General features: G+C 40.7%; 1 protein-coding gene across 2 annotated transcripts; it reads right to left on the reverse strand.

The window, feature by feature from the left end:
* Positions 1-5765: 5765 nt before the first annotated feature.
* vegfba (vascular endothelial growth factor Ba) lies at positions 5766-23731 on the reverse strand. 2 transcript variants are annotated; one of them, XM_085427007.1, is made up of 8 exons: positions 22734-23731; positions 17471-17522; positions 17183-17379; positions 17026-17099; positions 16886-16921; positions 10570-10656; positions 9003-9254; positions 5766-8546 (listed from the first exon to the last, which is right to left on the reverse strand). In XM_085427007.1, the coding sequence occupies exons 1-8, from the start codon at positions 22809-22811 to the stop codon at positions 8525-8527; spliced, it is 798 nt and encodes a 265-aa protein (XP_085283133.1). In that variant the 5' UTR covers positions 22812-23731; the 3' UTR covers positions 5766-8524. The 2 variants fall into 2 exon arrangements, with proteins under 2 accessions (XP_085283133.1, XP_085283140.1); XM_085427014.1 differs by lacking the exon at positions 10570-10656.
* Between the last annotated feature and the right edge of the window lie 427 nt (positions 23732-24158).

Genomic DNA, 24158 nt, shown 5'->3' on the forward strand with positions numbered 1-24158 from the left:
ACTACCTGTATAAATAAAGGTTAAATAAAAAACCCCCACATCATATAAATGATGGTAGTTTTATTCTTGGACTAGAATACCTTTACATGAGTCAGCGTTCCAAGTAATCCTTATTTATCTTCTACTGGGCCTTTGTGCAGCTCCCCAGTTCCTCTTCTTTCTGAAACGAGCTGTTTTAGCTCCTCCCACTTTAAGCCAACTTTCTTTTATAGTTAAGCTGTGCTGCCATGTTCTTTTCAAAGACAAGAGCCTTTCTGTTGGCAAGCCTTCCAAACAAGCCACATTTATTCAGCCTTTTTCTAATTGTGCTGTCATGAACTTTAACATTAAACTTGCTAACTGGGGCCAGTAGAATCTCAGATGTAGCTCTTGGCTTTTTTGCAGTTTCTGAGTATTGCACAGTCTGACCTTGGGGCTTGTTCACTGGGATGTCCACTCCTGAGAAGACTTGCAGCCGTTTTGATTTTTTTTTCCACTTGTGGATGAAAAATTTTTCTTGCTGGAGAATTTTGGACTTCAAATTGTTTGGAAATGGCCTTATTACTGGCACCAAATGCTTCTTTAAGCCAATTGCTGATGCCTGCCCTTATTGTGTTGTGCTAACAAACACCTGAATGCTCCAGAACTGATGATACCTTAACCAAGGTCATATGATTAGCAGCACACCCTTGATTTATTTTTTCATGCATTGATTCTGCATAACGACACAGTGTAATATGTTACTTCTGTTGTTCATTTGAGGTTGTGTTTACCTAAATTTTAGACGTGTTAACAACCAGATGTTTTTTTAAGAGGTCCTGAGACAAATTCACACAATTATAGAGATACAATGATTTTCTTTAACTTAAGAGTCAAAGAAGACATGGCGCGGTTATGCTTAAATGCTGAAGGAAAAATTAAATCCTGAAGTTTCTGCGAGTGGAGATTGACAGAGCAGACAGAGAGACACGGAAGATGATTGGCTGCTGCCTCAGGTGATTCGACCGGCCTGCAGGTATGGTATGGAAAGAACGAGATAACATCCAGCAGGCTCTCTGATCTCCTCTCATGCCTACTGGTACCCGCATCCTCCGCCTGACGGGATCAAGCATGCCCAGACCACAACTATGTTCTCTCCCATTTACCTGTTAGACCCCCAACCGCAAACCCCAACCTGCGACCCTCCAGCTACTACAGCAAGACCTCGTTCACCTTTTATACCTCGGTTTTAATCACCAAATGGATTGCTTCCTCCCACTTTGAAATATGACTGTATTATGTGTTTTAATCTCCTTTGATGGAGGGAGCAGCCCCTTATCAGGACAGAACAGTTTCTCCTGAAAAAACACTCCCTTCTCTTTGTGATTTCTTTTTCTTTTTTGTATGTATTGCATTCACTGCTAAGCTACATTTAATTGTATCATACATTTTGTTATATTGTTTGTATTTTTAAAAACCTTTATACTTTTTGATGGTCCTGAATGAACATGCAAGCAGTCTTTCAATTTCTGTGGTGAAATCCTGTCATTCCCCTTAAGTTTATTTGCAATAACTCATTAATCTATATTTATTTGTCCAGTACTTAAGCTAAAAACATTCCCAACAGCTTTTGCTACACATAGTTTTTAGTGATAACTGGGACATGTTAGCATGATAACACATTACTTTGGTCACAGGGACACCAAAGTATATTTTCAAAGTCAAGAGGACTTAAACTTCCTCATAACACAACCATCCTTCTGCTATATTCCCAGCCTAGCTGCATGCAAACTGTTTCCCATGTAGTTACAAGAGCCATAAATCTTTTATCAAGCATGATGTCCTTCACTGGAGTGAGAAAGACAAGGTCTGTGGATCCATGTTTCTGTTGAAGATAACAGAGTTTGTTTATTCTGTAAAATGAAAAAAGTTATTTGTGTTCACAAGAGACTTTAAAAAAATCACTCACTTTCCTGTCAGATCATCAGAGCGACAGAAGCACACAGGAATCTTCTTTACCCTGCACATACTGAGCTAAATCTCACTCTTTTTTTTTTGATCTATGTTTCTCTCACATACACAGGAGAACTGATACCATCTAACAACACACACAATACTCACAGGCCAGATAGCGTCCAGTACCTGCTTGAACACAGCTGCTGCTACAAAAGCAGGGAGGAAACCATGGCTGGTGTTATTAGAAAAACAATGACGCCAAATGCAGAGAAAAGCAAGGTGGAAAAATACAGGAAGGCCTGATACAGGAGAAAAGACTGGCAGGGACAAAGTGACGGCTGCAGAGTGATGGAGCGAGAGACACGTAGCTACTGGCTGAAAACACGCAAGAAGTCAAGTTAATATATAAATTGTACATGCACTCACTGCACATTTCATAACGTTTTTGCAGGTTTTGATGAGCAAGTGGCTTTTTAAAAAACGCTTTTGAGGATTTTGTGCATCGAAATTCATGACTCACTCTATCCTTTTTCTCTTTCCCTCTCCGTCTCACTAATCTTGCTGCTATATTTAGTCTTGGCATTATGCCCTTCGACAGATAGGTTGGCAGCAGTACGTAGATATTCTCTTCTCCAGTCTTTCCTCTCCTTTCCTTCCCTCTTCCTCAAAGCAGATCCTGTGAGATCCATCTGCAGTTCACAAAGAGATGTGAAAGTTTAACACACGCACTGCATCAATCAACAAAACTAAGTCTCTTAGACGTGACTATAAATGTACAGAATGAGATACGGACGAGCTATATTAACATTATCCCCAGCCTCAGGTCTGAAGTCTGCTCTGTATGATGAAATATTCTAATGAGGCACTGAACATAACATTCCCAGCATATTTCATCATCTTTATCACAAATGTCAGGGGGCGAAAGGCACAGTAACCACCAGCAGGGCTGCAGACAGGTATGTGCACAGAATGCACACACAAAATCTCCCCTCAGAGCCTCTTACACACTTGCAAGCACAAACTCCTGGAGTATCTTTGCTGGGGCCACAACTAAACAGACTCACTGACAAATCAGTAAAACATCATAAAATCAAACTGCTCAAGTAGGTGCAAGTACCTCCTGTGTAATTTTCCACTCAGACAGTGTGGGACTGTGCACACCTTTGTACTTCCCCAGCTTCTGACTCAGCAGCACAGATGAGAGGAGGTGAGAGAACAATATTATGTCTCACAACACCGCGTCACATCACATACGCAGTTTTGTCTTTGCAACCAACTCCCTGGGTGGCACTGTAATGAAAAATGCCTGTTTATCTTTCATTACCGTCAACTGAGGGATTAAAACAAAAGAAAAACATGGGATGGTTGGAGGAGAGGAGAGGCAGCGGGGGATGAGGTCAAAGCGCGGGGACATCGGTTAGACAAGGAAAGCGGAGGTTTTTATGAAAAATAAGACATTTCCTTTAATCACATCTGTAACATCACGGCTGTATCCTGGTATCATGTTGAATATATTTGATGATGTAGTATACACTTTAATGTGGACATTAAAATCGATTAATTGGCATTTATATGCTAATACATGAAACATAAAACTGCATTGTTTTCTACAAAGACATATTAAAAGGGCACAAATGGTGTAGCAGCAAAAAAAAGAGTGTAGTTTCATTTTCTATACGTAGGCTACAGTATTACAATGTATTTGCAGAGAAGAGATTCGTTGCAAGGTACAGCAATACAAATGAAGTAACAAATACATTTCTAGAGTATGCACTACGTCATACACATAGTTATGGCAGGATATTAGAGATTATAAAAGTTATATAGTTAGTAGGGGGTATCTATAGGCCACTAAGACACCGGAGGCTAGAACAGGGCTAACAGTACGATGTAGACTGTGCAGATACAAAGCACACTGATGTTTAATGCTCACACAGGACATCTGAACACGATATTAATATTTCCAGGTGTTACAGGTTAAAGAGTTGTAATGCTGAAATAACAGCAGCAAGTACATGCGGGAGCTGTTGTTGCTTTTATTGTTCAGAATTAATATTTTGACAAAGGAAAATTTGGTCACAAGAAATAACATTTGGAGCCCGAGTGGCACCCAAAAAGATATCTCAGCACCACAACTCCCGTGGGTGGAATGATGTTAAATAGTCACACATGTCTGCATGACTGGAGTCCATTTGCTCATTGTTTTCACCACTGGACTAATCTACAGTATATGTAATCTGTACTGAGGTTCCTGGACTCTTAGGTTTCCCAAAACATTTGTCTCCTCAGTCACCAGGCACATTTTGTTCCCTATTATTAATAAATGAAGACCGGAGAAGAAGTATCAGTGCTTGCAAATAAAAAATGGATGGACAGAAATAGCCACGGATGAGTTTAGAAGAATACTTTGAAACACTGCTTCCGAACCTTTACTGTATCTCCTGTATTAAGCACTTCTGTAATAAACTGGATATGGACTACGTCTGAGGAATTACATTCACCTCATGATTTATCTTTTGTGGTTACTTGCTAGTATATGCAGTATTAGTTTATTTCAACCACTACTTTTAGCTACTAGCAACATTCACTGGCACTCATCTCACTAGTACTGAATTTGACTCCCTTTTGTCTTCAGAATTGTCTTCATAGCACAGAATCAAAAAATATGCTGGAAACATTTCTCAGAGATTTTGCTCCATATTGACATGATAGAATTGGATGCCCATCCCAAAGGTGCTCTATTGGATTGAGATCTGATGACCGGATGCCATCTGAGTCCAGTGAACTCATTGCCTGCTTCAGGATACCAGGTTGAGGCGATCTGAACTTTGTTAAATGGCATGTTTTCCTGCTGGAAGCAGGTATTAGTAGATGGGTACACTGTGGTCACAAAGGGATGGACATGGTCAGCAATAATACTCGGGCAGGCTGAATAATAAGGCTTAAATAATACTCAGTTGGGACTAATGGAACCAGAGTTTGCCAAGAAAATAATGCCCACACAATTAAATCACTACCATCAGCCTGAGTCATGATACAAGGTAGGCAGGCTCTATGGTTTCATGTTGTTTACACCAAATTCTGACCCTCCCATTAGAACGTGGCAGGAGAAATCAAGACTCATCAGTCCAGGCAACATTTTTCCAGTCTTCAATTGCTTGATTTCACTACACCTGTTCAAAATAAAGCCTTAGCTTCCTGTTTTAGTTGACAGAAATGGCATCCTGTGGTCTTCTGCTACCGAGATGCTCTTCTGCATACCCTTGGTCATAATTAGTGGTTAATTAAGTTGCTGTTACCTTCTGCTAGAACTGGTTTGGTCATTCTCCTCTGACACCGTCATCAACAAGGCATTTTCACACAGAGAACTGCAGCTCACTGGATATTTTCTTTTTTTCACACCATTATTAAAAAGAAGAATGATTTCCAGTGTTAACTTCAAATGCATGCCTAAAAGCTTCGACCTGCTGCCATGTGATTGGCTGATTAGATATTTGTGTTATGTTAATCTATACCAGTAGCTCACGTTTTAATGGGTAACCATATTTTTATTTAGCTAATGTCCAATTTAATACTTCACATTTCTCCACACTATCACCTTACAATTTTACGTCACTTTTTCCAACCATGTTTTCATGTTTTAACAAGTAACTTATCTCTTTTAATATGTTATGAATTCTCTTTCTACTGCTCATCCATTACTTTTAGGTTAACTGGTAACTTCAGTCATGGTTCACTCGTGGTTTTGTTAAATTAAATTAAAATTACTGTTACATTTGCTCATTTATTTCCAGATTACTTAAGTTTATCAATCCACATACTCCAAGCCCCTGTGGAAGTGTCTTGTTGGGAATGACCTTTTTTTTTTAAAATAAAAAATTGTGCTTTTTTGTCTACGTGGAGATAATAAGATATTTCACCATCTCCATCCAATAGCAAAAACAAAGTAGTTTTGATTAAAGATTAAAAAGTGACATAAACAGATGGTTTGAACAGGTCCAGAAGTAAAAAATAATCTAGTAGTGCGGACCCTTTCAAGCATGTTGTGTAGTAAAACTGTACAAAGACCATAGTGAGGTCGATTTACCTCTGGACACAGGCTATTCCCCTCTGTATTTATTTTGATTGCACAGAGAGCAGGAACAATCGTCTCATCCAACTCGTGTATTTCCCAAAATGTCAAAATATTCCTATAATTTCAGTAGCAGTTTGAGGTAACAAAAGCTTTGGGAAACCATGTCCTGTTTGCACATCATCACACAGTGTCTGGTCTGCACTCAAAGGACCAGTCCAACTCTCCTTTCATAAAAACTCCTATAGGTCCCTCTAAACCAGTGATGACCACTGCAGATCTGCTGCAGCTCCAAGTCTCAGCTGAGACAATGTTTATTGCTAAAACTATCATCATCTTAAGACGAGGTCTGAAATATCACAGAGAAAGTAACAATAATGCTCTAATACTTGGTCATTAATATGTTATGATATAGAGGTAGTGATTTAAGCATTGATTGACAGTAATAAACACTGAACAATGAACTCGAGCGCAAAAAAAAGTAATCTCATCCAAGGAGAGTATAAATACAAAGCTTATCACAGCAGCCACTGATGCAAGTTGCATCAAGGCTGACACATAAATAATTCACACTCTGGACTGCACGCTGTTTCAGGGTGACTATTCCTCAACTGGCAGGATTGTATGAATCATGGGACAGAGTAAAGACATGAATCGAGGAGTTTCAAAGCTACCGTTTCCCATGGCGCTGAGAGCTCACTAGCTCTCAGTAGAATTTAACACAGCACACAGGCTGTGAATGGGTGTCAAACAGGGTTTTAAACTCAATGACCTGCCACTTTAGGCCATCAGAGCTCAGGGCTTTAGCTCTTCACAATGACTGACAAGCTGCTCAAGACCTCGTCCTTTCTGAAGCAGGCATGGTTCAAATCCCTGTTCCCACCCAGCAGCAATGAACCAACATGGAGTTAGACCGAGAGATTCAGTCAGAATATAAACAAGTTATGTTCCAGCTGAATAACACTCTTTCCATCCTGGCTCTAACACGCAACAACAACAGCCGTGTTTTTCTTTCACTGCACTGGGGACGGATATTTGCTTGGTTTCTCTGTGTTGCCGACAACATTGCCCCACTGACTGTCTGAATTACACATTATGATGTATCGTCTCTGCACCCATCTCTTCTGTGTGAGTTTTGTGTGTGTGAGACTCACACATTTGTGGCCCGTGTGAGTTTTCTCTGTTTCAATTCAATACATTTGGGTATTAGCTGGCCACCCAGTGTGACAGACGCAGATTAAAGATGAAAACGGAAAAAAACCCAACAAAAAAACAAAAAACAAAGAAAACTTCTGCAATATAGAATATCTTTCAAATCAACTCAACAGAATTATAATAACATATAAAACAGAGGCAAGTAATACAATACTCAGTGAAGATTTTGCAGTAAATTGCAAATAAACAACTCACATATATTTGCACACTTGGTGTTGCACAAACAAAAGCTTATGACTACCTGCATTCAATTCACATTGCATGTGTGTGCTGAAGCTGTGTCTGTATGTGAGTGTGTGTGTGTGTGTGTCATCTGTGTTCCTGGTATTATAAGTGTGAATCTGTGTGTGTGTGCGAAGCAGTGGACAGCCGCCATGCCTCATTATTGTCATTCTCCTCACTGCCTCAAAGAGAGGCAAAGCAAGGCGATGCGGCTCCTTTCAATCGAGGAACCGAGGAAAGACGGAGACAAAAGGCCGAAATTAAACAAATGCTGGAAAGCGCCTTGGAGAGCCAGCTTTGAATAAAAGGGAGAGCGGCTGCACGGTTAACCCATCTGGGTCTTTCACTGGGGAGACCACACAGATATACTTCATCTGGGCATTCAGCTAAACTATAGGTCCACGCACACTGGGGTGCCAGTTCATGTGCATGTCCTATGTCACTCTTGTATGTCTGTTGTATGTGAGTATGTGTCCATCAGTAATCTGTTGCTGTTGTTTCCTTAATCCTCTGCAAAATACTGGCCTCGACTTAACCCTGGAATCTGTCATGTGCAGCTTCCTTGCGAGGACACCTGTGTAAGACTCCTCTGCATCCGCGTTGTTCTCATGGAGTATAATAGCTCTCGTTTCCACTATTCTCTTGTGTTTACAAGTTTAATCGCAGGTGAAAGGAACTTCCCGGAGTCCAGCCTCCGAAATAACAGCGCAGCGCGTTCCCCTGCAGGCTTGTGTACACCGAGAAAGATTTTCTCTGTCTATTCCCATGCCTCTCAAAGTTGCCACTTTCATCCTCCACTGATTGGATGTGTTTTGCGACGCTACGTGTCAGCACACGCCATGTACATGCAGACTGATAGAATCTTTCCCACAGAAGAACGGAGGCGGAAAGATGTTTGCACACAGCAGATGTATGCAGTGATGATGAACTTGTTGCTTTACTGGAGCTCTGCTACAGGTTCTTCTGTGTGCTTCCCCTCAGTTTGAGACGCCGCCTTTCCAAGTGTCTGTATGGTCTATGGCACTGATGCTGAGGGTGGGCGATGAAACGACAGGGATTTGGTAGAGAGATGGAGGCGAAAAAAGAATATGGGCGGACACATCAAGTCCTCATGGCTTCACACCTAGAGCAGTAAACAATTAAAAGAGGAAGGTTTCAGCGCAAAAACGTCCCTGACAGGATTCAGTCTGACATTTGAGTGTGGTTATAAAGGCAGCATGTACATTTTTTTTTTATATTTTGTTTGTTTAAAACAACTTCTCTGTCAAATATACCCACATAAGGAGCTATCTGGGATTAAGAGTCTTTTTCAAAGTCATTTAAACATCTGTATGCACTCAAATTTCAGCTGCTCTGAGATAAGCTTTGATACGGCAATGAATGCTATTTTTTTAGTTATAACTATTCAGTATGACCTGAAATTCTACATTTCTAAAGGGCTGCTTCTTTGGAGCAATGGACATCCCATGTATCTTTTGTGTATTATCCACATATTGTGTCTAAATTGCAATCATGCATGATAAGGAAAACTTTTCTTGTTAGGTTTTTTTGTAAGAAAGAAAAAAAAAAAGGGACCGACTTGCAGCGACGAGGGTTGAGCTTTCGGCCTTTTTGGCTGCAGGTTTCAGCTGTGACGGTGCAGCGGCACTGGCATGTCGTCGAATCCAAGGCCCACTTCCTCCTTCGGCATGGGCGACAACGGGTCGTAGGAGAGGGGGAAAGAGAAGGAGAGGGGGATGGGAAGGAAATGGTGGAGGGAGAGATATTGGTGGGAGGCAGTGATGGTGGTGAAGGAAAAGATGTGGCAGAAGGAACTGGAGGAGCATGGGTTCTGCATGGAAGAGGGATTTAGGAAAAGCATGGTTAGATCCTGAATTGATTAATTCACTGTTTAAGGAAAGCCAGCTAACACGTGGCAGACTAAAATGTCTTCCATGTTTGCTCATTACCACTAAACACCAAGGGAATTTTTTAGTTTTGTTCAGTTTTCACCATTAAAAGCTTGGACTGATTAAAAATGTTTTTAATGGCAGTTTTGGATGATACATTAGAGACATTAGAGGCATTTAGTCATGTTTAAAAATCATGAGAAGTCCCCCTCGTTGTGCAAACATCAAGTGATCATCAAACAACATCCTCTGAAGGCCATAAATGTCTGCACAAAATTTCACGACAGAGATATTTCAGTCCAGACCAAAGCTGTCCAGACTGAAATATCTCAGGCTTGTTTGAACATGCACATTGCCAGTCTGAAACTAACCCACACAATGCAGTGTGTGGGAGGTGTGTGACTAATGTGGGATAACGTTCGTAAGCTGCCAACAAACTTTCTCCCCTTTCTGTTCATCTGCCCGTTACCATGGCTTTGTTCGTATAGGAGGCCTTCAGTTAACTCCTCTAGACGCCCTGAACTTTCCCTCTCTGAAATCTCATTTTGAGAAAGTTGCCTGCATCACTTGGTCCATTAACAGCCGCTGCTTCTGCCTCTGTTTTCCCGGGAGGCTGGCGGCCTTAATGAAGTTACTTAATGAGGCAGAGAGGGCTCATCTTTGTTCCTGTCCCGGTGACCACGCCTGTCGCTGGCTGGGACAGAGGAGGTAGGATTTGCAAGCAAATTACACAGATTTCACCCCTGCCAAAGTTTGAACAATGCCTGTTTTGAATGATGGATGGGTGCAGAGAGACATCACACCAAAGCTGAGCCACCTCTGGCCCCCAGAGGCCGGAAATGACTGACAGCAAAGTGAAGGGTAAGGAGATGAAAAAGAGTCGAGAGGAAAACATTAACAACTCTTTTATCTTTCATTCATGAAAGCCAACCTACTTGTGGTCCTTTCTTTCTTTCTTTCTTTCTTTCTGAATAAATACTGGCTAAATACTGTTTTGATTATGGCAGTTGTGGTGTTCACCAGTGTGTATGAGAGACCTTGACTGCGCAGCTGTAAAACAAATTGTCCTTCAGAAATAATGAGGCCAGATAACCCAGTTTTCCTCTAATCCAAACAGTCTCAGTGAGACTGAGAGTATCCGGAATACACACCGACAGACACAAGTAACGCCTGCTTAAACCTTGCATTTTGAACAAAAACAATTTAACGACAGTAAATTTGAGTTTAAAAAAAGCGAGCACTGAATAGTAAACATACGCAGCTCTGGTGGCTCCAGTTATCTTCTGTTTGGACTTCCTCCCTCTTTCCTTTTTCTTGCCTTTTCTTGCTGGCTTCAGAAAGGCCCTGGGAGCACCAAACAGACAAAATGTCCCACACGGACAGGAGTTAATGTCAAACGAACGGTTTTCAGTTTTGGAATCTTTTGGAAGAACAAGCACCAAAATAAGTCATCCTATAACTAACGAGTGAACATCCTGAATATGTCCTTAGATGAACTCTTTGAATGTTTCATAACTTTTTATAATGTTGATCTGCTCCTTTATCTGACAGTCTGGGATATGAAGATACCCATTTACAATGTGGGTCATTTTAATTAATATTTTATTGATATTGATCATTCTTTACATAATTGTTATATTATCAAAAAACATTTGTGGTATTGTCCTTTTCATTTCCCAAATTATTTAGTGACGTGCATTCGGCTTAAGTATTAAGGGATGTGATGTTCAGATTCTCATTACACTGTTGTGTTTCAGGAGAGAGGACCTAAATGTGCGATGCTACAGAGGAAGAACTGCACAAGATGTGTGAAAAGCATCTAAAATAACATAAAAGTAAACTAGACTAAATGGGTATATAAATTTATATAAACAAAAGACTAACCAGAGACAGGAAACAGCTGGTAAATGTCACACAAGTGAAACTAATTAACAAAGGTCAAGATAATTAGGTGTAGAGGATACAAGACATAAAAGAAAACATGGTAATAGAGACTGGGGAACAGGCAGCAACAGAAGGACAAGAAGGAAAATGAGATGGAAACATTTTGAACCTAGAACTTTACCAAAACATAAAACCATCAAAGGTCAAAGGTTTTTCATGAGAAAAAATTTAAAAAAACAAACACTCAGTATCACTAGATAGATAAATATGACATTGAAACCAAACTCCTTAACTCTACTTTACAACAACTTTCCAAACAATCCTTATTTATTTAGCATTTGTCAAAAGAGACATGTTAGTGCCTTTCTGTTAAGCCCAACTTTCTTCTGATTGGCTGCCTCTCACAAACACAAGGTTTGAACAGCAGGTGGGTGGAGCTACTGTGCTCAAAGCCAGAGCTGTGTGCCCAACATTACAGAATTAAAGATATCTCCTCTCTATGACATAGAAAGGGGTAAAAGGACCACACTTAGAAAAAAATTTTTTAACAACTATTTTGAGAATAAAGTCAAAATTTCAAGATTAAAGTCGTAATTCTATTTTGAGAAAAACATCAAAGCTGTATTTCAAGAAAAAAGTCAAAATGTGGACGTTACAGTTGTACTTTCAAGACAAACTAAAATGGCTTGTAATGGTTGTAATGGACAGATCCAGGGTGTATTGATGGTTACACCCTCGTGCAATAAAGAGGATGTACGTTGTATCACAAGACGACTCATCAGTTTGTTTAACTAACTCATCCAAACACGTCATTTTGTAGAGAGTACAGCAGGCGCGACAGTTTGTCCTGAAACAACAATGGACTTTTTTCTCAAAATTATCAACAATACTTTTTCTTAATGTGGCCCTAATATTCCATCACATAGTGACATCACATAGACCCAGGACTTCAAAAAAATGTCTGAAACAGGGAGTTTAAAGCAGTCTGAAGATCAAATGTGCTGTTAACAAGAGAGAGAGAGAGAAAGAGAGAGAGAGAGAGAGAGAGAAATGGATAATAGGTCCGCTTTAATATGTTTAATATGAACTGCAGTTTAACATCGGTCAATGCCTTTCAAAGAGCCTGCAGTTGGTAAATAAGTATTTCAATTTACTGCAACATTTTTCAATTCTAAGAACCTTTATGGATTTCTGTTAATACACTATTATTCAGAGTTAATCATTTTAAAACTCAACAGGCTATCTGACAGCGTGAGTTAAAAGGTCTTCAAAACTTCTGCTGAGGTTGATCTGGTGTTATTAGATACTAAGGAGGTTATGCTATTGTTTCAGTTTGTTTCTTTTTTTTTATTAGTCAAAAACGTATGAATAGATTTGTTCATACAGATTTGTACAGGGCAATCACTTGTTGGAAAGAATTTTACCTGGATAAATAAAGGATTATACACTCTCCAGAAAATATCTAATCGGCCAATCTGATGGCTGTAACCCAATGCATTTAAACTGAAACAAAATGTAGAAGCAAGACGATTTAAGTCAATCTGAATATGGCACGATTATTGGTGCCAGATGGACGGGTCTGAGTATTTCAGAAACTGTTGATGTACTGGGATTTTACCACAAAATTATCTCTAGAGAACAGCCCAAAAAAGAGAATATTTCCAGAGAAATATAATCCAATTCTCTGGGTGAAAATGCAATGTTGATGACAGAGGTCAGAGGAGAACGGCCAAACCGCTTCAGACAGAAGGCAACAGCAAGTCAATTAACCACTTATCATGACCAAAGGTATGAGGTCTGATGAATTTTGACTTATGCTGCCACATTCAGATGATCTGGTATAAGCATCATGGATCCTTCTATCAACAGTTCAGACTGCTGGTGGTTTAATGGTGTGCAGGATATTTTCTTGGCACACTTTAGACCCTCTAGCACCAGTTAAACTTTGTTTAAAGACCACAGCCAACCTGATGATGGTTGCTCATCATGTCCATCCTTTATGAACACATAGCACCTATCTGCTAATATCCACTTCCAGTAGGATAACACATTATGTAACAATCGTTTCAAATTATCCTTTTGAACAGTGACTTCACTGTACTCAAATGGCCTGGACAGTCACCTGATCTCAATCTAATAGAGCACCTTTAGACGTGATGGAACGTGAGGTTCACATCATGGATGTGCAGCAGACAACTCTGCACCAACTGTATGATGCTGTCATGCCACAAACAGTTAAGGTAGTGAATCTGAAACTGAATCTGAAAGGTATACTTAATAAAGTGTCTAATTAGTGTATGTGAAGTCAATCCTGATCCAGATCTAAATCCAGGAACCTTCTGAGACACTCTCTGGTCTTGCAGAATTGGACATTTAGCATATCTTCAAACATGAGCATACTTTTGCCTCGCTAACTGTATGACTTATACATGACTGTCCTGTATCTGGGTCCTCTTCTTTTGTAAGCTGTCACTGTACCAATACGGTGCTGGTGGTATCTTAGCAGTGTTTTTAAAGCATAACTGGTTTACAAAGAAACAGTAAATGGAAAAATCCAGTAATCACTGTTTACTCTCCCTACACTTCATGACATAAACAAAACAATTAATTAGTTCAGACTCTCAGTGCAGGGTGAGAAAATGTCACTGTCACTCTACTGTCAACTGATAACCCGTTTTTATCATTTTGAGTGTCCAGCATTTACTGAGCGCAATCTAATCCACTTTAATGTGGACTGGCGGCTTCAATAAAGTGCATCTACAGCTCTGTAGAGTTTTTTCAACTTCAACTCACCTCTGTTCCAGTCCCATCTGTTATATTAAATCATATCCAATTATGGGCACTGTACCATGTTTACCAGCTTAGCCCTGACATTATTAACAGACTCTGTTGCCTCTGCTGCTGCTGTTGTTGTTTTTGGAGTTCTAATTTACTACTAGGGATGCGTGACTCTCCTCCGTCAGCCTGTGAGAGACCACATGGCAGGGGAGATAAAATCATCGCTATGGTGACAACAGGATGCCAGCCGTCCCAGGGGATGCTGGGAGAGAGTCACACAGATGCTAACTCTTTCAACATCACATGAAAGAACTCGTATGTATTAACACAAAGCACAGAACATATAAAATTTCATAAAAACACAGAGTCAAACAGGCACATAACCTGTAACTTTAAAGGCTTAGAAAACTGTATGCACACACACACACACACACACACACACACACACACACACACACACACACACACACACACACACACACACACACACACACACACACACACACACACACACACATACATTGGAATCCTTTATTTATGTTCACATCCTAACAGGAAGCAGCAGGACATAAACATTAAAGATGCAATCATATGACTGTGTGGTTGGACCTGCACACAGACAAGAAGCAGAGATCAAGCAGAAATGCTCCTTTCACAGCGTCCAGCTGTCAGCCGCAGCTGACATTGGCCCTACGTGCTGGACAGAAAGCCGTCTTTATTTTTGTCATTAACATAAAGAGCAATTTTCTCCGATCACCAAGCAGATACAGGATCATTATTGCACTAATGTGTTTTTGCTTCAAACCTAGTGTCCACAGTACTCTTACTGATTTTAGGACTTCTAAAAGAGAGACTGTTGAAGACGCTGTTTGGCTTTGAAAGCTCCGGGATTACTTAGTAGTCTGCACAGAGAGGAAAAGCAGACTTTTAGAAATAATGACACCCACATTCACTGGCTGACTGGGTCTTGTTAGTCACCACATGTCCTTCCCGACCCTGTCACATGACCCTGTTCTGTAAGAAAACAAGGACAGGGGTTGGGTAATAAATTACAAACCCATACCATGTAATCACAATGTCCCTGGATTGATCCCCCCACCAATCTCCTGAAGTACAATATGCCCTGCCTGGTGTATTAAAGGCACTCTGCAGCAGCAGAAAATCATTGCATTAATGGAACAAAGTCAGTGCACCCACATTTACATGCAGACGACTTGTACTATCCAAGGTGTCACAACATTTCACTGAACTACAGCTGCTGATAATTAGCGATGATATGCTGCAACGAGCTGATACATGCAAGGCATGACTGATTCAGCTCCATCCGTCCATCCATTCCTGTTTTCCCAACTGCTTATCCACATTAGCATCCCAGCTGGTTCCACCCTGGACGCGTCTGCAGTCTTATCACAGAGATGCTTAAGGAAACACATCTATACCAGTTTAGAATCATTAATTAACCTGACGGGCATGTCTTTGGACTGTGGGAGGAAGTCACTGCAGGCACAGGGAGAACATCCACACAGAAGACCCGCAGCAGGCCTTTATCTCTCTGAGATGACATTGCTTACCACTGTAACACCATGATTCCCAGTATGTGGGAACTGCCCATACAAAAACAAAGTCACAGATTTTTTATATTAACTACATTTTTTATTGATTGTTGACCTTCCAAATAACTGTAAGAGGTTTATTTACTCTTTCTAAAATGATAGATTTTATACCTATTACATTTTCATCTTACTTTGATTTTCTTCTTCTTTTTTTATTATGGTGTCACCATAAAACTTACCTCTAAACTGATACACAAATGTTTTTAAAATTCATGAACAATTAAAAATTTTCTAATTAACTTTTAAAAAGTTAATTCATCAATCATGTTTAACTTAAATTGCATTCATTTTTCAAATTAATTTAATGAACAGTTAACATTTTTAGCTTTAAATTATTTTTATTTGCAGGTATTATGCCTTTTAAGCCTTTTGCAATGCTTTAAAAGTAACTTTTTAATTACTCATTTCTGGAGTGCATGTTGCACGGGTATTGCAGCACAACGTTTCACCAAAACAAAAATCAGTGAACTTTTGAATTTAGAAAACAAACAAACAAAAAAAAAAAAACAGACACAAATCACATTTTAATTCAATTTCAGCCTTGATGGCAATGTTCCATTCAGACAGCTTTTTAAGACCACTATTCTGTGGAAAATTACTCAGTGGGTAAACATGAGTTCATGGTTGAAATGGGGTTAAATTCCAGTCTTTGTAGGAGCCTAAAAACACATTTCATCTTTCACTATTCAACCAAATTTAGGCATAAAGGAATGCTTTTTTTTTTTTTTTAAATGATTGTGCTCAATCACATTCATGGATGTCTGGTGCTTAGTGGGAGACAAATGAGCCTTCTTGACCAGCATGCCTCTGGACACAATTGTGAAGTGAGGCCCAAAAATCTGGAGTTAATGAGTTAATGTAGCCCGGTCAGGGTGCTTCCAGCAGCTATAGGTGTGAGCGACTATGTCAGTGCTCTTAAACTGGATTAACCCAGTCTGGGGTCTCATGTGACGCGCTCTTTGAATTCTTGAGCAACATGTTCATTCTTTGCCATTTATAACTGTTAATTTGAAAGCAAACACTGGTGTTTCGAGGACATTAATGAGGTGAATAAGGACATTTGTTGCGTAGCACAGGTGAGATATTTTTCTGCAATTTTGGAGTTTTGTAGCAAGTAGAAGTTTTCAGGTAAAGAACTGAGCACTTCTTTTAAAGACTGTTCAGTAGCCTATAGCTACTTGGATTTAATCAAGATGTCCTTTCCTTGTAATTGAAATACCAGTCTGACTACCGGCTACTCATTATTAAGATAATCAGCAGAATCCAGAAACACAGAGATAAAGATTGGAGTTCTTTACCTTGATGTAGGTGTTGGCTGGAGGTGTTCCTTTAACCTGCACACAGATTTAAAAATTGCCATTGTAAAAGTGTATGAAAGGTCAGTGGAGCAGCATTATCCAGTATGCGCCTGAACCTCAGATGGGTGAGTTTTTATTACCTGCAGTCACATTGGCTGTGCTCGATGAAGGGCAGCTCAGTGAGCTCGTGCTTCATAAAGGACGTCCTCATCAGCTGCACACAGGTCAGAAGAAAGTAAGTGCGTATTTATCATCTGAGCAGACTTCCTGTATATGTGTGTGCATGTGCGTGTGTACCTCCATGGTAACTGTGTGTGTGAGCGTGGGTACACACTCGAAAGCCTCGTCAGCACAGCAGCCGCCACATCGCCTCACCGACACACAAGATGGGATGAAGAGGCTGTGGGTCTCATCTGGAAACTCCCGCCAAACCTCCACCAGAGTGTCTCGAGGCTCGCAGCCGCTCCGCGAGTACACCTCCAACCACCGTCGCACTTGTGGAGAGACAAGGACAAACACTGTGTTTTATTTGTTTTACTCTTTCACCTCCGTGACGCGTGAGTTTATGTAGAAACATAAACATACCTTCTCGACCTTCTCTGGATTTGGGGGAGTCGGCAGGGCGCCAGTGAGCAAGCTGGAGAGAGGTAGCAACAAACTCAGTCATACAATGAGTGGTTTCATTCCAGTTTCAAATAAAATAGAAAAGTAATCAGTTTAAAAGACACTAAATTAACTCATTTGTATACAGTTGGTAGGATAAAATACCAAAAAATCAACTTATAACCTTTAATCTACAGGGTAAATCTGAACTATATGTAATTATGTCAACCTAAAAAACAAGTTCATGGATTGCTCAAGTTCACATTTTATCTATTACATCAGACTTAATGTGAAATTTATCTCCCAAATTTGTCCACCAAGATAAAAAACACATATTGGCTGTTACTGATCAACTAAACAGCATTTATTTGACTCTCCAGCTATTATCTGCAACTTCTTGCTTGACACTGTTGTAAAAGTGTGCTGGTGCAGATCAACAGATCAAAGTATTTCCGTTAATGAACACCACAATATTTCACACCTGGAGTTTGAGCGTGACAAGCTCAATAAAGCGTGGAGGGAAATAACAGGAAGAAAGCGAAACCGCTGAACTTTGATACAGAGATACCTTTGAAGGAGGGTACGAGTTGTGTCTCTCCTCTGTTAGAGAGCAGTTTCTGTGTGGGTGAGGTCTCTTGGTGTGTTTGGCTGCAAGTTTTATGTTTAGGATCAAATTTCACGCATATTTTTTACCTGGATGATGGAGATGCTAAAACCCGATCAAAGCTTTGGAGACACCCATTGATCTAAATATCAATGAAATACTTTGTTGCCCTCTCCCACTTCTCTTCATATTCCCTCATGATATCCATTTCTGGAAATTTACGTGTCTATATTACACTCAGAGCCTGTCCTGAATCAAACCCAATGTGCTATTTTGCATCTTTTAAGCAAACCGATGCAAAGGAGCACAAAAAATAACACAAGTTCTTCTCTTTTTCATGCCCTCTCTCTCTGTCTCGGGTTTTGACTTTGTTGTTTTTGTGTTATGTTGCTGACAAACAGACTATTCAGACCTCACCTGTCACATTAACACTGTGCTTTAACTGTAATGTAATTTAAATATTTTTGCAAGAGGTGAAAACATCTGACTGATGAACTCTATATCCTGCAGTCTAACTCTGCTACTTTCAGAGGCAGATATTGTAAATGGTAAATGGCCTGTATTTATATAGCGCTTTACTAGTCCCTAAGGACCCCAAAGCGCTTTACATATCCAGTCATCCACCCATTCACACACACATTCACACACTGGTGATGGCAAGCTACATTGTAGCCACAGCCACCCTGGGGCACACTGACAGAGGCGAGGCTGCCGGACACTGGCGCCACCGGGCCCTCTGACCACCACCAGTAGGCAACGGGTGAAGTGTCTTGCCCAAGGACACAACGACTGAGACTGTCCAAGCCGGGGCTCGAACCGACAACCTTCCGATTACAAGGCGAACTCCCAACTCTTAAGCCACGATCGCCATTGTACTTCTTCCTCATCTCAACCATTCATTTTGCAGTTATAATTTTATAGTACTTACAAATTTCTATTAATATCCTAAAAATATCAAGTGTTATTAAATATTAAACCAGTGCTTCTCAACCTGTTTGACATAAATAAATAAGCATCTTATTGTGGTTCTGCAGATGTTCATGACTTTTATCAGTTCCACATGAACTCATTCAAAAACCTGATTGAGGACCAAAGCGATAAAATATTTATGCATCCCACGACCTCTCAGACTAATCTAATGAGCATTTGAAGGGGCCCGGCGCTGATTGGGAACTAATGGACTGAGCAGCTTCAACACAAAAAAAGGTCCTGGAAAAAAGGGCACTGATAGAGCCTATCCACCACCAAACCACATGCACTATTTTGCAGTTTTGAAGAAAGTGTAGCAAAAGAAGACAAGTTTTCACGAGTTCTTGCTTTGCTCATGCTCCACCTCCATCTGTGTTGGGTTTTATGTAATTCGGCTTGGTTGTTTTTGCATAATCGTGCTGACAAAACAGACTAATCAGATCTTATCTGTCACCTTAACAAGGGATAAATATATCAAGCACTTTTAATGAAGTACTTTTATTATATTGTAAAAGATTTTTTGTGCCTCTCATAAACACACATGAGAAGAACCTGCATTTTATGGCACTCTACTTGTATCAAGGCCACTTGAAAGGGAATGTAGACTTTGTCCAGTTGACCCCCTTTTACTGATCCACCCCCTTATACACACATGGGTTAGGCCCACATTGATTGAACAGTGTTGATTTATGCTGGGGCCATTTTGAAAGCACTATGAGCTGAAGTAAATGTGTCCTCTCTGTATCATTCTTAGAGAGGAGTCTAAGATTAACTCCCTTTGGCAGCCATATCTGCACAGAGCTGGCACACACACACACTGACTGACACACACACTCCTGAGTGCCAGCCCAAAGCCATCTGCACCGGCACTGCCTGTCTGTCTAACACATCTAACTCCCTGTGCACACTGTACAGATGGGCCATGTGTGTGTATGTGTGTGAAAAAGGCCCTGCCCTTGACCTAACCACCATCTCTCCCACACTGAGCTTCATCACCGCAGGAGGAGCAGGATGACCCCCTTTTTAAATAAGCTGTCAGGGAGGCAGACAGCATGAAGGCGGAAAGCCTTGTGAGCAGGTGAAGAGGCTCTCCGAGTGCACACTGGTGTCCGCCATGTAGTGTCTAGGATGACGAACGTGTAAAACATGCACTATAGAGCAGCACCGCAGAGTCAGGGTTGGATCCACTTCAGAGCACTGCCTGTTCCTGATACGAGCCTCCAGACATAAATAAAAAAACACAGCATGGGCAGGAGCTGCTATATGTGTAGGTGGAAAAATGAGCCCATATGCCACATCGAGGGACAAGCCAGTGCAATCAGTGAGAATTTCTTATGAATGATTTCTATACTAACTCTTCCCCCATAACAGCTGGGATAGGCTCCAGCCCCCTCACAACCCTGACTCTTATTACTTCACACACACTATAAGAAATTGATCATTTTTAGGCTGTCAGACTGAAAAACACCCTTTAATATATTCTTGTTTTTTTAGATAGCACTTGGGACGACATCTGAAATGCACTGGTGTTATGTTAATGACGTAAAAAATACTTTGACAGATAATAGTGAGATTATAATTTTTGCACCGCAAGCCACCGCTGTGTATTTATTAGTTAAGATTTAATTAAAGTGCAGACTTTAATATCTATGTCAAAGGGTTGAACAAATATGTTGTATAAAAAGTTTACAAGCAGCTATATTTTCAGTGCTCATTATGACTAGCTTAAGTGACTCCCCTTGTCTCTTGCAGCTGTCTCTTTGTAATTCCTTCTGCCTTTAGTTTTGTCTTCAGCAAGTTAAATATATGTTCAATCAGATCTGTTGATGTGTTTGACTCCAATTTTTTTTTTTTTACCCTCAAACTGCTGGGTGTCTCTCTGTCCACTGTAAACATCTGACTGAATCTGAGCGGTCAGTATTTCCCTAAACACTTCATAATTCATTCAACGACTTCTGTGTACTGTCACATCTGTGTCTCATCTCTAAAAACAAGTGATCCACTGGCACTGAAAGCAATGCATGTTCATGCCATCACACTGTCTCCACTGTGTTTGACAGATGTTGCATGCTTCACATCATTTGGAGCCCCTCCAAATCTTCTTCTCACGTGCTGTTGAAGCGCTGGCTTGTTTGCAAAGAGCTCTCTTTATTTCCTCTTGTGAAGTCTTTAGTAGACTGATGATAATGACATGCCTTCCTTCTGAACACTGTTCTGCACTTTTCTACATGCTCTGAAGGCATTTCCTTTACAATGGAAAGGATCCTGTGAGCATCCACTACTGCTTTCTCCTGTAGGCTTGTGTGTGTTTATTTAAATTCACAAGTTCCTTCTTTTTTAATTTTTTTTTTTTTTTGAAATCTCATAATCAGCTTTTGATTTGGCCACTCCAGATGTTTCCACTGTCTCTTTTTAGGAATCGTTTTGTTTTTGCAGCCTAATGATGGCCTGGTTTACTAGCATTGAGAGGTCCTTTGACCACATGTTGTGTCAAAAAGCAAATACCAAAACTTTTACTTCCTTAATTGATCCAGATATAAGAAACGATGTAAGAAAAGAACAGGATCCATCTGGGTATAAAGCAGTTCCTGAATCAAAAAATGTAGATGTATATATCTTTAAATTAAAGCTGAGAGGCTCTGCTTTAATAGCAATTACTTTAACCTTGATATCTATTGATAAACAGATAAAATAACTAAGAGTGGGTCCGTATTCACACACACACACACACACACACACACACACACACACACACACACACACACACACACCTATATGTATGAAAACATACTAATGCCCTTCAGGTCAGCGCAGTAAGCATGGAGCTCCCTCATTAGCTTGGCCTTCCGCTGGAAAGGCTAGATTGGATCAGGTCTGTCATCTGACCCAGCCTACACACCCACAGTTCCAGCAATCGGCATCTGTTATTATTTATAAATATTCATTATTTTGTTGCTGTAAGTTGGTAATAAATGAATCCAGGAGATTCTTGCTCTCAGCCATAATCATGTATAATTTATTTCTATAGATCAAAAAGAGATCAGATGCGTTAATTAGGAATGTATAGTAGTACTGGTAGGCAGGGGTAACTTAGCTGTTCACTTTGTTCCCAGTCTTTATGTTAAGCTAATGGGCTTGGAGATACATATAGTTCAACACATTGCACGGCTCCTTTAATAATAATGAGCTCACAAATTGATTTTTCTGGTCCCCATGTCCTCCATCTTTTCTTCCCAAAAGGCAAAAGGGTTTCATTTGATGAATGAAGCTAACAGAAACAAAGCAACTGCGCTGCTGGAGGAGGATTTTCCACTACCTGGCAACTCAATCACTGTCCTTGTGAATGGCTTATAATTAATCGACCTAGCTTTAACAGGCCAAAGTGTGCAAAACAGTCAATACACTCACCAGAAAGCATGCTTTATATAAAGTATCACTGAATTATGTTGGTGTGAGAGGAGACAATGAAGCCGGATGTCACATTAAAGTAATTACTGAAAGCCACGTTTAATCTCGGAGGGTTTCGTTGTGTTTTTCTGCCACGGGACCAGAAGTGACAGGTGTCATTGACCCAGAGGATAACTTCCACAAGGTTACAACTTCCCACCAGGCTCCAACAGACCAGGAATATATATAGATATATAGTAGGTCAAATGATCCATACATACATACCTTGGCGTGAGAAGTCGGTATTCTGGTGAGCAGCAGGAATTGAAACATTCCTAGAATAACTTGTAGCATAATCCCCATTGTGCAGGAGTCCAAGGGGCACGCAAAAAATATTTTTTGGACCAATCCAAAAAAAGAAGCTGGCTTGTCCTCCTTGCGTCGCCTCCGTGTCCGAATAAAGGCGCAGATATCCCGCTTTCACTCTCCAGTCTCCCTTCCCTGAAAGGACTCCCAGGGTGGCATCATCAGGGTCGTAACAATAACTTTATTGTGTCGCATTTTAGCTCGAATGATTTAGGACTCAGTTCTCTATATGAACTCTATGACAGTTAAATCCTCTATTAGTGAGACACTGTAGACTTAAATGACCTTCCCTGCACAAACTATGGCTTTCTTATAATGTTAAATGTGGCACCAAAGCAGCCAAATCCTTATCCTTTTTCCAGAAACTTGAAAGAACTTTAAAGTGATGCTTTCCTGTAGTGATTATGAGCACAGTCCGCCTCTTGGTTCGGCTCCCATGAAACCGGTCCGGGGGGTCCGGGGTGGCGTTACTGGGGGATTACACAGGCTACAGATTCCCGCTTAAACGTGGTGCGATCATCAAATCCTGTGTGTCTGAAGAAAGAAATCGCATCATCCAGCTATAGGACGTTAATCCGGAAAAGATCCGACGCCCTGGCCCGACGCGCGGAGGGTATGTGCCGCATATTCCTCTCCCCGGCTCGGTCACAGTCTCACCACACCGTCGCTCCTACTGAAAATGTGACGTTTCCCCTCCAGGCGCATCTTCCCGTTTTTTCCCCCACTCCCCTTATAAATAAACCTAGAATAACATCCTCGGCTGCTGTGGCAGACAGCGTGACTACAGCGGAGCAGTCAGAACGAAGATACAGGCAGGTCTGGAAAGGTAGACCTTCATTTGTTGCTGTGATCGGTTTCCTCGCTTCTGTTTGCCCTTCAGACGCACGCAGCGTAAATTGCGCTGCCAACTTTTTCCAGACAGGATAGGCGCACTGCACACAGGTGGTGTCTCTATTGGTACCACAGCGGGGGGTCAGGGGGCCTCCAGGGGCCTCTTGTAAGTGGGGAGTATGATTGAGGACACCAAGGTCGTGTCAGTGGCAGGGGACATATTTTAGTATTTACATGTGAATATGGAGGCTAAACAATAAGGGGATTACATTTTTAGAAAATGGTGATTGTTGTGCGCATCAGTTGAGGCATTTTTCTTTTAAAGGGGGCCAGCTGTCCACTGGCTTTCTTACTTATCCATAAGAAAGACTGTGATTTAAAGATGCCATCTTATAACATGTAGTCCTATGAGAGTATACTTAAAACAGATTACGTTTTGCCAAAGAAGAAGTGTTTAATCACCAAACTTTGATTCCTGAGAGTGTTTTTGACTTGTGAACACCTTGTCCTTGC

The sequence above is a fragment of the Rhamphochromis longiceps genome, linkage group LG2 (genome assembly GCF_057381845.1).
Source record: "Rhamphochromis longiceps isolate RC_006_pf linkage group LG2, R_longiceps_female_GT1.1, whole genome shotgun sequence".
Lineage (NCBI taxonomy): Eukaryota > Metazoa > Chordata > Actinopteri > Cichliformes > Cichlidae > Rhamphochromis > Rhamphochromis longiceps.